Source organism: Halichoerus grypus, chromosome 9 (genome assembly GCF_964656455.1).
Source record: "Halichoerus grypus chromosome 9, mHalGry1.hap1.1, whole genome shotgun sequence".
In the NCBI taxonomy this organism is placed as follows: Eukaryota; Metazoa; Chordata; class Mammalia; order Carnivora; family Phocidae; genus Halichoerus; species Halichoerus grypus.
This window is the reverse complement of record NC_135720.1, coordinates 45,023,835-45,043,078: the sequence shown is the minus strand read 5'-3', so window position 1 is coordinate 45,043,078 and position 19,244 is coordinate 45,023,835. Positions and strand designations below refer to the sequence as shown.

General features: G+C 39.4%; 2 protein-coding genes across 6 annotated transcripts in view; one reads left to right on the top strand and one right to left on the bottom strand.

Annotated features, from left to right (window-relative positions):
* The window catches only part of TRAPPC3L (trafficking protein particle complex subunit 3L), a 61,433-nt gene extending 42,377 nt beyond the window's left edge, over positions 1–19,056 (bottom strand). The window contains exons 1-3 of one of the 5 annotated variants that reach the window (XM_078054834.1): positions 17,875–19,056; positions 17,645–17,706; positions 14,983–17,120 (exon numbers count right to left, since the gene is read on the bottom strand). The gene's annotated coding sequence lies outside the window, so the exon portion shown is untranslated. Of the gene's footprint in view, positions 1–14,982; positions 17,121–17,395 lie in introns of all 5 variants that reach the window. The other 4 variants (XM_078054833.1, XM_078054835.1, XM_036082254.2 and 1 more) reach the window with 4 other exon arrangements.
* Positions 4,253–8,805, top strand: CALHM4 (calcium homeostasis modulator family member 4). Its single transcript, XM_036082244.2, has 2 exons — positions 4,253–4,810; positions 8,419–8,805. Exons 1-2 carry the CDS (start codon positions 4,253–4,255, stop codon positions 8,803–8,805), a joined length of 945 nt encoding a protein of 314 aa, XP_035938137.2.
* Positions 19,057–19,244: the final 188 nt, after the last annotated feature.

Here is a 19,244-nt window from a genome sequence, read left to right as displayed (position 1 = left end):
AATTTTTTTTCCCCAACTGTGTTAAGATGTAAAAACCATTCTTAGCTCACAAGCCATAGCAAACAGGCAGTGGGCCAGTTTAGTCTATGAGCCCTATATGGTTCACCCCTAGTCTATAGCATTCTATTTCTGTGGTTTATTCATCTGTTTCTTTGTTATTGGACGTTACTAATGAAATGGAATGGAAATACCGTGATGGAATACTACATACACCTTAGATAAAGCTTGCTTGTTGTTCACATCCTTTAGATCCTAATGTTAACTTAATCATTTCTGATAAAGATATGGTTAAAATCTCTGATTATAAGAAGTCTCCTTATACCTTGATCAGCTTTTGCTTTATGTATTTTAAAGTTACGCAGTCACAGACATACAAGTTGACAATTGTTTTATCTTCATAATGGATTTTTCCTTTTATTATAATGGAGTGTTCCAAATTAGCCTTTTGACACTTTTTGCCTTTAGTTCAGTTTTGCCTTATTTTAATATTATTATTCCCAGTTAAATATATTCCAATACCTTTATTTTTCAAGCTTTGTGTGTGGTCTAGTTTGAGGTGTGTCCCTTGTAAGCAGTATGACCCTGTTTTTTAATCACTCTGGAGGTAAGTTTACTCCCGCTTTGGTATGGTGGTGAAATGTGTGTACCAGACCACCGGCTCCTAACCCTGATTCTTCCATCATCTCTGCATGACCCTGTGCAATTTCCTCAATCTCTTCACGCCTCAGTTTTCTCATCTGTAAACAAGTTGAGGATAATATTAGTACCTCATCATAGTTCTTAGAACAGTGCCTGGTGTGTCGTAAGCACACGGTAATTGTTAGGTATTTAAAATTGTGTGTGTGTGATTATTGGTGTGTTTGGTCTCATTTTTACCATTATTTTGTGTTTTCTTTTTACCATCATTTTCCCTTTGCTTACAATCTCTTTTCCAGTTAATATTCCCTTTTTCTTTCCTGCTTTTGAATCATCTATACACCAAATTTTAATTATTTAATAATCATACTTAAAATTTTACTGCTTTAATGAAATATGAATTGATTTACAATTTGATGAGTTTGGGCTTATGTATACACCCCCGAAGCCATCAAATTAATCAATATAATTAACATTTCCATTACCCCTGTTTTAACTGTGTTATCTTAGATTCTTTGTCTAGTTGGCATCCATTAATTACAGGACCACAATAACAGCCAAAGCAGTTTCTATCTACCATGCGATCCAGAGCCCATACCTGGAACCACCTTCTTATCTGTCTCTCGTACATCAAACCAATGTTTCCCCTGCTCTAGATCAACCCAGGACCAGGTACTAGACCAGCAGTGACAACACTTATGTCCCAAAGCCCACCAGAATTATTTAAACTAGCCAATCCTACGCTGTTTCCCCTGCCTTACCTTGCCTTTACCATGAAAATCCCAATAAAAGCTCTGGCATAGGGTCTCCTGTCTTCCTTTCTGCCTCCTGACCAAACCTGGTGCTTCCCCGTGTGGTCTGGCATGCCCTCTTCTCTTGGTAAATGAAAGTAAGAAATCTCCTCTCAATGGCTTTGACATCTCCGTGTCATCACTCAGTCACCTCCATATATTAAAATCCTATCGGTACAAAATGATACAACCCTTGAAAGTCTTCTCATGCCCCTTGGTAATCACTCTCTTCTTATTTCTCCTCCTCCACTCCTTAGGCAAGCACTGGTTTATTTTCTGTCAGTATCAATTAATTTGCATCTTTTAGAATGTTAGATAGAGTCATACATCATGTGCTCCTTTGCTTAAATTCTTTAATTCAGGATATTCTTTTGAATTCATTCTTATAGTATGTATCAATAGTTTATTCCTTTTATCTTGCCGAGTAGTATTCATCATATGGATGTACAACAATTTGTTGTATATCTACTCACCTGTTGATGGACATTTGTGCTGTTTCCGGTTTGCAGGTATTACAAAACTACTGTGGATATTCAAGTACAAGTTTTCATGTGGACTTATGCTTTCATTTCTCCTGAGCGAGTAACTAGTAGGTAAATGACTGTATTGTATAATGGGTACATAGTTAACTTTTAAAGAAACTGACAATTTTCCAAAGTGGTTATTCCATTTTATATTCCAACCATCAGTGTGTAAGAGTTCCAGTTACTCTGGGAGCACCTGGGTGGCTCAGCTGGTTAAGCATCTGACTCTTGATTTTGGCGCAGGTCATGATCTCAGGGTGTTGAGATCAAGCCCCAAGTTGGGCTCCATGCTCAGCATGGAGTCTGCTTGAGATTTTCTCTCTCCTTCCTCTGCCCCTCCCTGCCACGCTCTCACTCTCTCTCTCTCTCTAAAATAAATAAAATCTTTTTAAAAAGATTTTATTTATTTATTTGGGAGAGAGAGAGCAACAGAGAGAACACAAGCAGGCAGGGGGGCGGAGGGAGATGGAGAAGCAGGCTCCATCCCAGGACTCTGAGATCATGACCTGAACCGAGGGCAGATACTTAACCGACTGAGTTAGGTGCCCTAAAATAAATAAATAAATCTTAAAAAATAAAAAAAAAAAGAGAGAGAGAGAGAGAGTTCCAGTTACTCTGCAAGCTTCACCAATATTTGGTATGGTCAGTCTTCTTAATTTTAGCCATCTGCACAGTAATATCTTATTATAACCATGTATTACCTTAGTTCTGTCTCTTAAAGTAAAAAAGTAATTCTACAGCTAGTAAGTAAAGAAAATAACTTAAAAATATCATATTTGTATCATTATTATTTTTTGTCTTATATCTTTCCTTAGAGTTCATTTTTCTCCTTGTTGAAATATATCCTTTAATAATGCTCTTTATGAGACCCTGTGAGTGGTAAATTCCCCTAGCCTTTATGTATCTCTTTTTAAAATTAACATATGTATCTTTACTTTGTTCTGCCTTGAGTGATATTGTGTCTGGCACCAAGCATTCTGAAGATATTGCCTCTGGTCTCTAGTGTTGCCAATGAGAACTCTCTCCTTGGTCTAAGGTCATTCTTTTGTAGCTTATGTGTCTCTTCTTTCTGGTAGCTTTTAATAACATTTCTTCTTCATGTTTCACACTCTGCAGTTTTATTATGGTGTGTTTATATGTGGATTTATCTTTATTTACACTGCTCAGAACATCTAACACTCTTCTGATGTGAGAACTTTCTTTGATTCTGCCAAATTCTCAGTTACTTCTCTTCAAATATTGTTTCTCTGCCTATCCCTTCTTTTTTTTTTTTCCTTCTGGAACTCCTATTATGGAGTTGCTTAATCTGTCTTCTATTTCCTTGAATTAGTTTTTAAAATATTTTATACTGTAATACTTATACTGTACTTTGGGTGAATTCCTCAGCATTATGTTTCAATTCACTAATTATGTATTTAACCACACCCAGTTGAGAGTTTGAGAAGAGAAATTTATATCTTATTCACTTTTTATTAGCCCAACCAAGCCTAGTCCAGTCCCTTTTATATAGAAGTCATATAATAAATATTTTCTGATAAAATATAGAAAACACCTTACATATTTGATCATTTTCTTTTTATAGATATATAATTTTACCAATACCTAAGGATCACATTTTCATGTAACAAAAAGATAGCATATAAACAAATTTGCAACTTAACTTATAAAGCAACACGTTATTATATCACATTCTGTCAATTCAAGTGCATTTTTATGCAAAGTTGGAATGTTTTTGTTGTGATTTGGCTTTAGGGGGTGCCCAAGTCTTCTTCTTTTGGGGAAAGCTTTTGGGATCTTCTGGCAGAACTCTTAGGTTATGGATGTTCCAGACAGCCCTAAAGTTTGGATTGCTCTATTATTTCATAATTTCTGTTATGCCTTACATCATAATTTTATGTACCTAAATCCTGGTCTAGCACAGGGTTAAGAATGTTCTCTGTTTTGCTCCCAATGCTCTATTTGCTGGTGTCATGTCACACAAAGCAGCATATGGAAAGATGACAGCAGTTTTGCTTTGCAAGCAGGCCATTCTCTTTTCAGTGGGAAGATATGCGGCAGCTGTTTCTCCTGTCACCCATACCAGATGAATCTCTCCTCTAGCTTCTTCCAGCTGGAATCTGAAGTGCATTTATTAGCTCAGGGTTCACAAAGTACACAAGGAAAGATGCTAGAATCCTTTAAACATATGAGGATGTTGGGTCGCTTGAACCAGCCAGTTAAACCAGTAAGGTCCCATAAAATGGTTATAGCTGGTGGAGTCTAATGATCAGAAAGGGCCATTTGTGTCAGAGCTTCCCAACGATGAGCCCGACTCTCAACAATATCATATCTTCCCTGCAGAGAAGTGGAACATTTATCAATTCTTTAATTGCTGCTTCAACCATTGGTGGGCAACAGCTTTGCTCTTCTTTCACATTCAGATGTCCCTGTCAGGCTGGAAAAAATTTCTGCTACGGTTCTGCTTTTCTAGTCATTCCAGCCTTGATCCTTCTGGTTGCTGGCTATGCTCTGAGAAGCCAGATGTGGACCATGAGCAGTGAATACTGCTGCAGCTGTGGCCCTCCACAGCGGAGAATCAGCCCCCTGGAGCGCAAGCTCGCTTGTCTTCGGTTCTTCAGCATCACCGGGAGGGCACTCATTGCCCCATTAACATGGCTGGCCATAACCCTGCTGACAGGTACCTACTATGAATGTGCGGCAAGTGAATTCGCATCTGTGGACCATTACCCAGTGTTTGACAACGTCAGCGCCAGCAAACGGAAAGAGGTCCTAGCTGGGTTTCCATGTGGCAAATCGGTTCCATCCGACATGATCCTGGTAAGAGATGAAGTAGGTCTTCTGCACAGATACCAGTCACAAGTAAGTTCCTGATTTTTTTTTCTTGCTATGCTATCCCATCTTAATGGCAGCCATTGGAAACATTTCACATTCCTACTGCTTCTCATATTATCTGAATATAGAACACAAACTTGATGCCATTCATCAGAGTGATTTCCACTGAGCGGCTATATAGATACGGTTAGGATGTTGGGCTTCGGAGTCAGCAGACCTGTGTTTGAATCTTGCTTTGCCATTTATTAACCTGCAAAACCTTGAGCAAGTTATAGAACTTATCCATGCTTCACTTTTCTCCGCCGTAAAATGGAGATATTAATAGGATCTACCACATAAGGTTGGGGTGAGTAATAAATGAGCTAATACATCAAAGAGCTCAGCATCGTGTCCACAATCCATATTAAAAACAATAAATTTTAGATATTGTTATTAAAATTATTATTGCCACATAGTGTATTACTTCATTCCATCTTGCATATTCTGAAATATTCATTCTTGTGTATTAAAAGTTTATCTAAAATTAGAGGAAGCTTAATTATGATTAAAGTAAATTCCAGGGATGGCTCTAAATTTAATATCCTTAGACAAGTTTATGTGAGGGGTGAGATGAGGCAGGGAAAAGGCCTGTATCTACTGCACTTACAGGTTAAATTTAAGAAGTGTAAAAGTGCATTTTGTCAATACAGAAAGAGTCATTGACATTCATCACTTTCTCCGAAGGATTTGGGATAAAAAGCACAGTTGCAAACCACTGCAATACAATAAAAATACATTATTTTAAAAACTATTTATTGCAAAGGCATGCACTTTTTTTTGACCCATCACTTTTTAGCTTTTAAAATTTAGAAGTGCTAGTGCTATTTTGTTGGAAAAAAAATTACTATCAACACACAGAATACTCAAGTGTTGCATATGGCCCAATTTAAGCAAAGTTAGAAATCCCATTAAGGTAGGCTCCGTCTCAACCTTTTACACTAGCCCTAAAGCTCAGGCAGAGAAGGTATGTGAAGATAGGTGAAAAATAATCAATGGGGCAATTTTAACTTTCAAATGTTCTTGCTCAAAAAAACCTAAGATGATATACACACTGGTAAGATTTTCTTAAAGTGAAAATAAAATGTCTTATTTAATGCGTACACAGACTTCTGTGAAAAGACAGTTTTATGGTTCAGAGTGCCATCAGCCAGTGGATGTTTTTGGATCAGCGACCACAAAACTAATATTTATTAAGATGTTTATCAGGGGCGCCTGGGTGGCTCAGTCGTTAAGCGTCTGCCTTCGGCTCAGGTCATGATCCCAGGGTCCTGGGATCGAGCACCACATTGGGCTCCCTGCTCAGCAGGAAGCCTGCTTCTCTCTCTCCCACTCCCCCTGCTTGTGTTCCCTCTCTCACTGTGTCTCTGTCAAATAAATAAATGAAATCTTAAAAAAATATGTTTATCACTTACTGTATAAATATTTCACATTTAATTCTAATCCTCAGACTCTTTAAGAGAGAAGTATAATCAACCCCATTTTACAGATGAGGAAACCAAAGCTCAAAGAGTTTATGTAACTCTTTTAAGTTCACAGAGGTAATAAATGGCTGATTGAGATATTCAAAAGTCATACTCTTTCCATTTCACCAGGCCGCCTTTCACAACCACCTTGAACTTCAATCTCATTTGAGGAATATACACTGTCTTTCTGTTTGATTTTTCTGAGTTGTCCACAAGATCATATTAAGTTCAAACCCTTTCTCCGCCCATACCTCATTCTAAAATAGCTTCCTGACATTAGTTTTATCCAATTTCAATCAACCTTCCACAGCCATGCCAAAATTATCTTTCTAAATGCAAATTGAATGATGAGCACCCTCCCCCCGCCATTCCCATATAAAGTTCTTTGATGATTTTCTACTAGCCCAATCCCAAATCCAAATTCTTCTCATGGCTTACAAGGTCCTTCAGTGTCCGGCTCCTGACCACTTTTCTACATGACTCCTATGGCCCTCTGAGTACAAGCTTCTTGAGGTCCTCCCAAATCTTCATGCTCTTATTTTTCTTCTTCTCTTATCGGAACTCTCCTCAGTTTCTTGCATCTGGTGAACTACTCCTTAACTCTTTAATATTTAACTGAAGATCATCTCCTCTGGGAAGTACTCCCTGATATGCCTCTTTCTTAAGTGAGTTCGTTTCTCTCCTGTTGTGCTTACTGATATAAAAAAACTATCACATTTTACCATATTTCTTGGCTTGCTATTTTGTTTCCCTCTTTAGGCTTAAAGACCGTGGAAAGAGTGAATGTATCTTAAATTATTCCCATCTAAGTCTCCATAACCAACCACCATGTATAGAACATGGCGGGAGGTCAAATGGGGACTCAGTAAATGATGGCTGATGAATTAATAGACATCTCAGATGGCCTTTCCTCCACTGTGCTTGCCTCTCTTAAATTAAATTGCTGTGTCACTTTGTAGGTTTCAGCCTCCATTGAGTGCATCTGTCCTGTTGTGCTCACACCGGTAATTCCAGGCCTGCTGGTGAATCACAAGCTGTGGGAGAGACCTTCACCTCCCAGACTGTGGCTGCTGATGGCTGGTTTCCTTATATGTGTGGAAGTTGCCTCTCTCACTTTACATAATAATCACTAACTATTGAAAAAAGAATAATTAAAAGAAGAATAGTTCTAAGACTAGAAAACAGTCATTTATGTCAGTCTTTTAAAGAGGGAACTAAATAATCGCAAGTAAAATATAGCTAATTTCCCTTTCAAAGCATATTTCAAAAATGAATCATAAAACTGGTAGCAAATAACTATTTGAGGGAAGAGGGAAATGAAAAGGAAAATAATAAGGTGCTTTCCATTTAGGGACATAAGGGTCTTCTTTGGTCACAAAAAATAAAAGGAAAGCAACTCAGGAGGAAATATCAATGAGTATCTGTTAACACATTATTAAGAAGGCACTTAAGAAGCTACCATTATCTATCACATCATCATTTTCATCACCATGATTATCAAATAGTTATTAAGCCCCCAAAAGATGCTTGACCTGTACCTAATGGTTGGGGAGGAAAGTTGAGCTAAAACCAAAGAATATAGTTTAGGTACCCTACACAAGAGTAACTGGTGGGTTGTAGCATCTGCCACTTCAAGGACAGTACTTGGAATCCAATCCAAGTTAACTGGTTAATATCCTTTGTAGCCCCCAAACCAAATTGAAATGGTTGGGCTTATTCTCTCCATCATGCCTATATCCATATCAAGTGATCAGCACCTTGCTATTATTTCGAAGACTAGAAAAACACATTTCTTTTTTTAAAAGATTTTATTTATTTATTTGATAGAGAGAGAGAGGACAAGCAGGGGAAGCTGCAGGCAGAGGGAGAGGGAGACGCAGGCTCCCTGCTGAGGAGAGAGCCCGGCGTGGGGCTTGATCCCAGGACCCCGGGATCATGACCTGAGCCAAAGGCAGACGCTTAACGAACTGAACCACCCAGTCTCCCCAGAAAAACAAATTTCTTACCCACAGTTTACTTTTTTTTTTTTCCAGTTTACTTCTCAGTTTCATAGGAATCCCTCTTACTGTGTCTGTTCCTTTGATACTCATTATATTGATGTTTTCTGCTTTTCTTTTAAATAATTTTGTCAAGATGCTGGGCTGGATTTTGATCACCTTGGCAACCATCGCTGCCCTGGTCTCCCGCTGCGTGGCGAGGTGCTGCTCTCCCCTCACCTCTCTGCAGCAGTGCTACTGGACCAACCACCTCCACAACGAGAGGGAGCTCTTTGAACAAGCTGCCGAGCAGCATTCACGGCTCCTCATCATGCAGCGCATAAAGAAACTCTTTGGCTTCATTCCTGGAAAGGAAGATGTCAGACACATCCGTATTCCTTCGTGTCAGGACTGGAGAGATATTTCAGCACCCAGTCTTCTCTGCATGGGTGAGGACTTGCAAGGTCACTATAGCTTCCTTAGAGACAGGGTGGATGAGAATCGTGAGGAAAGCAAATCCGAAGGTATTGAATTAAAACCTTGATTGTAGTACCTCTCACAGTTCAGATTGCTTAACAGATACTTTATTTTTATGATGATGGAGTTTCAATGTAATCTCTTCATCTTTTTCTGTCTCTTCTGATATTTGTTTAAACAAGTCCGTTCAAGATGCCATTTCCAAAAGCGGTTTATCTGATCATTGTGCCAATCTGTTTTTGAAATTTCCTTGGTGGTCAGGTAATGCCTATATTGGTTTAATTAAAACAATATGGACTTTGAAGTCCTATCAGAATGGGAATCTTGGTTCTGCTACTCAGTTATCTGTGTGAAAACTAATATTTTTGAGCGCTATCTTGTTATCTGCACATAATGGTTACTTCATAGAGCTGTTGTGAGGATTAAAGGTGATAATATAAGCAAAGTGCTCAGCACAGTGCCTTTCCTAAAATACGTGCCAACACACATTACTTTCTCCCTTTCTCTTTGTGTTCCATGTCTCCCATCACTATTCCCCCGTCTCTAATTCCTGGTTTTATTTCTACCTCTTTATAATATCCAGGAACTTTTCACTTGCTTCTGTCCCTTCTTTTGATTTTAAGTATCTGACCTTTGGGGACTAAAATAAAAAGCCCTTTCTAAACTGGTAACATGTAAGGGAGAAGCCCATGCAAGGTCTTGAGTCATTCTGCCATAACCAGGGGATGATGCATTATTCTACCATCATTAGTATCATAAATGTTATTTGTAGCCCCTCCACACTAGGAGCATTTTTATAGCCACAACATATAAAGTTTATCCTAGAAAGCTTCCCTTCTGTGCTCTACTACAGAGACACTGTGCCTTTTCATGATCAGTTTGCACCCCTGCACTCAAAATCCATTGGGGGAACTAAGACTGACATCTGTATTTGTATACCCATTACCTAAAACTCCAAAAGGGGAGACCTGCCGGACTCTTCTCTGTGACTTTACACCTCTAATATTTGAGTTTTCTAATTTATCTGATTATTTCTGATTTTGTAGTGTCTTGTGCCTGATGTCACATTCACTTAAGCAACTGGTTCATTGGCCAAAATCAGTAAAATGAGGGATTTTGCTTATTTTTTAAACCAAAACCATGGCTGCTTCCTGGGTATGGACCAACTGCCAATCGTCATGCTGACCTTCAAGATTCACTTTCAAGGAGACCAGAGAACTTGAGTAACTAAAATGCAGTCAATTACTTACTAATCTACTTTTACACAATTGTGGAAGAAAGTCTATTCTGTGTGAAATTATGGGTTCCACAAACTTAATGGAAACAAACAGAAAATGAAGATCATTAAAAAAAAAATCTATAATAAGAGATGCATAGTGTAGTACTTTGCTACAACAGGAGACCTGTCTCTCCCTCGCCATTACTTAGTGGGTAGGTCAGTTAGTCTCTCTGAGACTCAACTGTTTCATCTATAAGATGTAGATAATGATACCTTACCTGTTGTAGGGCAAGGAACTGAAGCAAATGTATTCTTGAGGTTCCCTTTAAATCTGATAAGATTTTGATGTTCATGTTCAAATGTATACAGGTCTATATGTATACAATTTTCTGGAACAGTAGTAGGCCCAGGTTGTCTCCATTAGAAGGAAAAGATCACTGAGTTCAATTCTTCTTCTAAAGACATTTGCTGGCATTCCACTTTCAAAAGAATGTTAATGTACTGAACTTTCTTAAGTGGCCAAGGAAAGCTATTCCATTTTGTCACCTGTATCCATACACAAGACTGACATATTACAAGAGGGATCTTTAAAAAAAACCAGAAGTTGTGGAAGGTAACTAGGGTCCTCATTTGGTTCTGATGTAAATGAGCTATGTAAATATGGAAAGTTATGTCCGCTTTGTTTTCCACAGTCTCCTCCAGCACTAAAATTCTATCACTCTGTGTATCTGGGAATTTTTGAAACTCCACTGTATTGGGACAGAATGGTTTAATCAACACTTTACACCATGCTCAGAATTATTTTATTAGTTTTTGGGGATTATACCACAGTAAATACTCTCCAATAAGATTTTCAGTTAACAGAAGGATCAAAGAGTATATAAACTTAAAGCATTACATCATCAGAAAGAAGATAATAGTTGTTTATATACACTAACACCAGAAAATTTTCTTTTTACTAGATTCTGGAAGCCCTTTCTACATCAAACTCCTTCAGAGTATGACATACACAGTTTATGTTCTAAATCACATAATCATGATCTTCCACTAGAGCTTTCTAGCAAAGGATTAAAGTGTTCTTTGTCTTCTCTACATGGCTTCAAAGGGCTTTATAGCAACTGTGTGAACATTTGAAGGGTAGTTCACATCCCTGATATTTCATTGTATACTATCCATTTCCAATTAAATAAATCAAATTCCCATTTGTGCGTCTGTGTATATGTGTGTTTGTGTGTACGTGTGTTTGCCCAGAATATTTTGTTCCACAGCCAGTTAGACAAGACTTTTCCATCAGGAATACTGTACTTCCCCCCTTTATGCTAATGGATTTATGTAATTTTAAGACACATAATTAAAATAAATTATATGCTAATACTACCTTTTATTTTGTTACCAAATGCTTTTGGCTACTACATCAAATGCTGTGGCTTGACATATATACAGACTTGCTCATTTCTTAACTTCGACTTTGTCAGCTCCCCCATCCCTCCACCACAATCTAAGCTGCCTCCTTTCTAGAAGACAAATACAGTCTCAACGTTTAGATGTGTTTTACTCAGCTTTCTTTATGTTTCCAAAAGCTGAATCGCAGAATCATACTTGCATTTATCTTCTTTGTCTCCTTTCTCTGTTCTCAATCTCCAATTCCATTAAAAAAATTCAAATGCAGGATTGTAATAAGAAACAACAATGTGAATTTCCAAAGTGCTTTCTGCATTTTCTTTAGCAAAAATGAAAATCACATTAACCTTAAAACTTTGAAATATCCCAGTCAACCAAAGGCCTTCCAAATGCAAGACTAGGTAGTTATTTGCTACCTCAAAATATTAAGTGTAGCATTATAATGTTAGCTTCTAAATAAATCTACCAAAATTTAGCCCTGGTCACTAAAGAACAGATAACAGCAGGCTGTCCTCAGCTACATAGCTACACAACGAGCCCCTTTACCTGTGGGGCGCACATCTATAAATGGGACTAGGGGACCAAAGAGCAATGAATGGTGTTTCCAGAAAGGCAAACTATATCATTCCTGAACTGAATTATTTTTCTGAACTAACCACCAGGTACAATTAAACTTCTTCAATCTCAGTACACCAGAACCTTTGACAGAAATGGATTTCAAGTGTTGTTTCCTCTGCTGCCTCCCAGTGGCCAAAATAAGTATCTGCACCCATCTGTAGTAGTGGTTAATAGTAAAAATAATATGTGGTGTTTACTACATGCCAGCTACTTTAAACAAATTTATCCCATTTACTCTTTGCAACAAACTGGTAAACAGAATCATATATTCTGATGTGACTTGCTGAAATGGCATAAATAACAGAGAATGTGAAGCAATTTTGTGTATGTAAAGTTCTACACGTACGAAATGTTTGGTGAACCATGGAACCATTCATAATTAGAATCCAAACCTATCTTACCCCAATAAAATAAGTTCCCCCATTTTACTGATGAAGCAACTGAGATACAGAGAAGTCCAGCAATTTGCCATAGGACACAGATTGTAGTGATAGAGCCTGAATCTGGCCTGAGTAGTGTGACTTCTGATCCTGCACTCCATAGCCTGTGCTGGAATATAGCAATAGTGGACAGCTTATCAACCTTCCAAGGACTTGCAGGTGTCAGGAGGATTTTCCTCCTACGTCTGACACTGAATAACTAAAACACCCTGAGCTCCGACAACCAGGTGCTCTATCACATCCTAGTCCCTCTCTTTCCACCTCCACTGTCCCTGCAGATAGAAGGGCTCAGCTTCAAGGCACTGTGCTTAAGAAAGTGAGATGTGCACTCTCACTGGGGCATCACTCTGGATCTGAGCTGCCCTACGGCCAGTGGCACTGATTCTGTTAGCCGCAGACTCACTGCAAGCTTCCCAGGAGGCTCAGGGATTCTTTCTATGCTGGGAACGGGCAGGACACTGCTATAATCTGCCGATTCGTTTTCGGTAGGCGATAGTTATGAAGGGTCAAAAATGGGGGTCAGGGAAACATCTCTCATCATCCATATGGTTTTGTATAAGTCAATCTCTCTGGGACTTTAATGTTCCCTTTCATGAGACAGGAGAAGGTGCCAAATTGCGGAAGTGATTAAACTATATCAAGTAACAGATCTCTTTGAAGTCACAGATCTCTCTGAAAAGCCATTACGGGGCGAGCTATTTTGAAGAAATACCTAGAAAAACTGCATGCACACGGAGATACGCTCATATGCCTCAGAGTTTACACACTGTGGTAGTCTAAAATAGGGGCCTCCCCAAAGATGTTGATGTTGTAATCCTGGAATTTGTAGACCTTACTCTATGTTTACATAGCAAAAGAGACATTGCAGATGTGATCAGAGTAAGGATTTTGAAATGGGGATATTATCCCAGATTATCCTGGGGGGGGCAATGTAATCATAAGGTTCCTTATAAGAGGGGCATAGGAAGAATCACAGTCAGAGAGAAGGCAAAGTGGGAACCCAAAAAGAGTGTCAAGGAGCATCAGAGTGACACCTGAGAAATTAGCCATTGGTGGCTTTGTCATAAGCCAAGGGAAGGCAGACAGCCTCTAGAGGTTGCAAAACACAAGTAAATGGATTTTTCCCCTACAGCCTCCGGAAGGAACACAGCCCTGATAATACCTTGACTTTAGCCTAGTGAGACCTGTGTAACTGGTGTCAGAACAGTCAGAGATATATACTGTTCTTATAGTTACCGAACTATAATAAATTTGCACTGTGTAGAGTCACTAAGCTTGTGGTAATTTGTTTCAGGGGCAGTATGAAACTAATATACAAACCAACACATTTCAGGAAATTTATGAACCCACAAGCTGGTCATGAATGACACGTCCTGGGTTAGGACCTCTTCAAGGTAATTTCTAGCACTAGCATCCTATGATTCTATATGCACTGATGCTCTGCCCTAGGCAAAACTTGCTCATAGTAAATAATCTATAATAGAGTATTTTATAAATATATATAATATAATGCGTTCTAATTGAAGGTATTCTAAAGTGCAGAAAGAACAGCTGGATATGTATTTTTAAGGTATCGATAGATGTTTCAGTCTAAACTACAAATAAAAACCATTTCAACATATTTTTCTTCTCTAGTTGCTACTGAGTGACATCAACAGAACTATATACTGTAAATTGTTTCATAACGTGGACATAGCCAGCATTGGAAATATGAGAAAACAAATGCTGAAAGGGAAAAAATAAAGCTAATTTGGACCTATGTAGTGCTTTTTGATTATATAAGTCTTATAGATCAAGAAAAATCAGCTTATTAGTTTATGCTTACCATTCTTTCACTTTGAGGTAGCTTGACTTTGAGAAAGCTGCCTACAAAATAAGCATCTTTACTCCAATAATGATTTTATAGATCCTATGAGGTCCTATCAGACCAGAGAAAGGTCTGTATTTTGTGGGGATGATAAAGCAAAAGACAAAACCATCCAAGTGGCAGAGCGAGAATAGTAAAATTCGGTATGCAGTTCACTACTACCTGCCATCAGGGTGCCGGGCACTTTGAGCTCCTTCTCGGAAATTTTCTGGAACCCACTCGCGTGGGGCTCTCGGAGCAGGACCTCACCGCATGGACCCAGGTCTTTCCTTCCTGGAGCGTGGCGAGCCCGGGGTATTCCCCCACTATGTCTACAGCACCCAAAGTGGGGTGGTGGCGGGTCCCTCAGTGTGCTGCACCTCGGGCACCCAGGGTGGGCACCAGCGCACTCCCTCCGATCAGGTAGACCACTGGGGTGCTGCGTCAAGTCCTCTGTGGCTTACAACTGGCCCTTCAGATCCCTGTCCTCCCCAGCCCCTGATCACGTGGTGACTTCGCGCTCTCCCGGACTAGTCAAGCGCATTCCTCTCTGGCGAATGCAACCGCTGGACTGGATTCACCCACCTGGAAGGTAGGGTGCCGCTGACACTGAGAGAGATCCCATTTTAGGGATGCGGTGATCCTGGCCTGAAGAAATCAAAACATGGTTGGACGGTATGTAGTAAGTTTAGCGTGACTAGAAAACAAATGATCACTCACATTTTCCGGCATACTTTGGTTAAGACTTGCATTTGTGGACATCAACAAGAGAGCACATTCTTTGAGAAAATCACTGGAAGCCAGGATTCAGGAGCAACATGATGGATGATGGAACTTAATGAGAATGATATGACCAACATTACCTTAATGGCATTAGGATACAGCAGAAGCAAGAACTGTATTGGTTCAGTAGAAGTTACAAAGAGTCATGGCATTCTGAGTAGTAACAGCACTGCTACTTTTTTTTTTTCCATGGTGGGAGATAGGCAGCTAGACGGGAACAGTGCATTTAATGATAAAGAGCATGAAGAGATGGTGCATGGACACTACAGAGAATCTTCATGCTCACTGATTAAATAAACAAATGCATACGTGTCTCTATTTTAAATCTTCATCAGTAAATCACCATATCTTACTTGGCCCATGAATTTTTAAAATACATCTTTTAATAAAATTGCTTATATAGACAGGCACCCCACAAACATGTTTGCCCAGGAAGCTACACACCATTAGGGGCATCCCTGACTCAACCCTTCACTATATTTTCTCACAAGAAGCCAAAAAATGATTTAAGTGTTATTTAACTCTCAAGTTCATTTTCCTTCTACATTTTAAGTAATTTATTTTATATTTCACTAGCCCTATCTTCCTCTGTATTTCTGCTCCTTTATTTTCTCTCCTCCTTCTCTATCTAGTACCTTTCAAATCCAAAGCAAAGGTGTGTGTGCGTGTGTGTGTGAGACAGAGAGAGAGAGAAGGGGAGAGAGTAATATTAATAAATAACTCTAGTACAATTTTAACATGCCATGAGAAAAATAAAATTAGGTAAAGAGGATAGGGCATACTGAGAAGAGTAGTTGTAATTTTAAGCAGGGTAATCGGGGTAGCCTCATCGAGAAAGTTACATTTGAGGAAAGACTTGAAGGAAGTGAGTGAGTGAGCCATGTAGGTATGGGAGGAAAAGCATGCCAAGCAGAGGGAAAGCAAGCGCAAAGACTTCAGGAAGAGTAACTGCATCGCATGTTGGAGGAACTGTGTTATTGTGGCAGGAGCAGAGAATAGGTGGCAGAGCAGTAGGAGATAAGGTCAGAGAAGTAACAAGATGTGCAGGTGAGGGTTGGGGAGCCAGATGGGCCTTTAATTTGAGGGGGGCAGTTGGTTATGAGTAGAGTGGCATGACCTGATTTATCTTGTAGCAGAATCACTCTGACTGCTATGCTGAGTCAGAGCAGATTGTAAATGAGGGGGGAAGCAGGGAGGTCAGTTAGGCTAGAAGTGATACTGAGATCACTACCCTTCAAGGGAACTCTTTAGAGTATACAAAATTAGAATTTCATACGGCTATTTGTATTTGTGACTAGCGATGAGTTTTGGGACACCTGATTAAATGAAACATTAGCCACATGAACTAAGAGAATTAAGATTAACCTCTAAATAGGGAATCTGAAATTCTGTGCATCTGAGAGTAGTGAGATTGCTTAGAAAATTCATAGGCACAGACAAGTAAAAATAAACACCAAAACAGTTTTTAAAAACTGATATTAGGAAATAGCAACTGGGAGTTTGCATTACTTGCAAAGAAACTTAGACGAAAACAAATGAGTAAGACAAATATCTTAGGGACATTATTCTTTAGTAATGAAGATGAACGGAGAACAGTAACAGAGAGCAGAAGTGCTTCAGAAGATATTATATACGTTCAAAATTATGAATAACACTAATATCCTACTTTTGAATTTGCAATGTGCTTTTATATACATTATTTCATGTTCTCTGAATGATCTTATAAGCTTATTTAGCTTATAAATAGCTAAAGCTGGGCTTCTCACATCTGGCCTCAGATCCTGTGATGTTCTCCCTACCATTTGCCTACCTGCAGAGCTTGAAACACTCCTGTCCTCTAACAGCTTTATAAATTAAAAACAAAACACTAAAATAAAGCCAATTTGCCTCATAACAATTCCCCCCTTTCAGAAAGGGAGTAAAGGGCCTTCCTGTGTCTGTGAAGTGTCTCTGTTATTGTCAAAATGAAATTAGAGATCAACCAAAAAATTCTTAATGATGTCCATGTAGATGTGACGAAGATGTGGGGGTGTTCTCTTGATTACATTAGCACTGGAACTCTCTTAGGGAGGTATCTGCAGTATTAAGAAACAGAACAAAACCACCACATGAGCATTCTGAAATATGAAGGCTTTATAGTAAATATATGTAACAGGCTTGAAAAGGTTATTTTACCAAAAATTCTGTTAATAGTAAAACAAATAAAGGAGCACTTCATTTATTAAATTAAAACTTGCAACCAACATAATCTTTTTCTAAATATAAACCTTAAATTTGTTGTTTTGCTGCATCTCATCTATTTTGACAGGTTGTTTTTTATTATCAGTTAGGAAAAGTTTAAAAATTTTACCTTCTTCTTTGATCCATTATTTAAAGGTGTTATCAACTTCTGTGCCAAACTCATTCTGTCTTCATTACTTGTCATTTTGGTTACTAGAGCTTCATCTTTCCTATTGTTCTAGCCAAAAACCATTTTTGACTTCTCTTTCTTACAACCCACATCAAATCCTGATCCTACAGGATCTGCAAATTCCTTCTCATCCCCCAGTTCACTGTGCATTAGCCATACTGGCTTCCAAAATACCAAGTGGACTCTCACCTTAGGACCTTCGCACTGACTCTTCTTCTGTCCAGCTCGTCCCCCCAACAAATCATTGCTTTCTGTGAACTCAGGATATCCAGAAAAATAAGCACCTTATATTTGCAAAGTTACCTCATGTATTTTATTTGATTCTCACTTCTGTCAGCAGAGTTCCCAATTTTTCCCTCAAAGTTTAAAAGAATGACCCAAACCAACCCTTAAGACCCAGAATCAGTACCAAAGTGTACCTGAATACGTTTGTTATAACTATTCCTCTGCTATAAGTAGTACTTCCCAATAGAAGATCAAGATGCTTTCTGGTCCATAGTACATCATCATTTTAACAAGAGAAAACTTCAGGGGCACCTGGGTGGCTCAGGTCATGATTCCAGGGTCCTGGGATCGAGCCCCACATCGAGCCCTGCATTGGGCTCCGTGCTCTGCGGGAAGCCTACTTCTCTCTCTCCCACTCCCCCTGCTCGTGTTCCTGCTCTCGCTGTCTCTGTCAAATAAATAAATAAAACCTTAAAAAAAAAAAAAAAGGTATCATTCCTCCATTGAATAGCCTTTTAAAAAAATTAAAAGAAAACTTCAGAGCCTTTATCATTGGGGAACTTATTTAAAAAGTGTTACCCCCACTACACAAGTGAAATCAGCTTTAATACAGAAAACGAAGGAAAATACAAAAGAACGTGAAATATCTTTTAATATGTTGGGAGTATTTTCTTACATTTCCCCATGTTCCTTTTTGACTTAACATATCCACGTTCCTTTACTATAAACATAAAATATAAATAGCTCGTTAATAGTCTTCTCTTAAAAGTACCATGCTCATTTAGCCATTTTCTTAGCTTGTGCCATTATGGGTCTCTGAAAATTTTAACTGCTGCGATGAACTTGGAGACAACAGATGCGTATATTTTAAGTATTACCTCCTCAATTTTATTCTCCCAAATCAAAAATTCTGAACATTTTCCGGAGTACTGATACTTATTTTTACATTGCTTACCAAAACTGTTAAACGAAATCTACACCCCTTTATCAATTCACAGAAATAAATCACACACTTAGAACTATGTCCAGCCGCGTTCACTTTACAAAATCAATAAGGAAGCCCAGGGATCTAGAACCCAGATCTCCAGACTTCCAGTCAATTTCTTCCCCGATTCCCTGCAACTGGCTATTCAGCAGCTAGGCCGACCCGCCCGTCGCACCAGCAGAGCTTCTGCTTCTCTGCCCACTAGAGTCTACCCTGGTCGGCCTCTCGCCCAACTCCCCCGGGATGCCAAGGAACTGGGAGACTCGACAAGCGTAGAAATCACCTGGACCCCACCATTAGCCGACAGAACCAGCGCGTCGGTCAGCCCCGCCGAGGCCACAGGGTCGCAAACCGGAAGCCGGAAGCGACGAAGTTCGCGGACGCGCCCCGCGTCCGGCCCTCAGCCACTTCGTCCCGCCTGCAGCGACAACGTCCCGCCTCGATACGCATGACCAGCTTTCAGTCTAGACCCATCGAGCGAGGATGTCGCGCTGAGTGGCCTCTCAGGCTCAGGCCCTGAAAAGCCCAGGAACCGGCCCCAGGTGTCCGTAGCGAATGCCAGACCGGCTGCCTTTTCCA

Bases quoted from the DNA above. Each gene is read 5' to 3' on its own strand.
- CALHM4 (XM_036082244.2), top strand. From the start codon at position 4,253: ATGAGCCCGACTCTCAACAATATCATATCTTCCCTGCAGAGAAGTGGA. The intron at 4,811-8,418 runs GTAAGTTCCTGA...AATTTTGTCAAG, and splicing joins TGCACAGATACCAGTCACAA to ATGCTGGGCTGGATTTTGAT.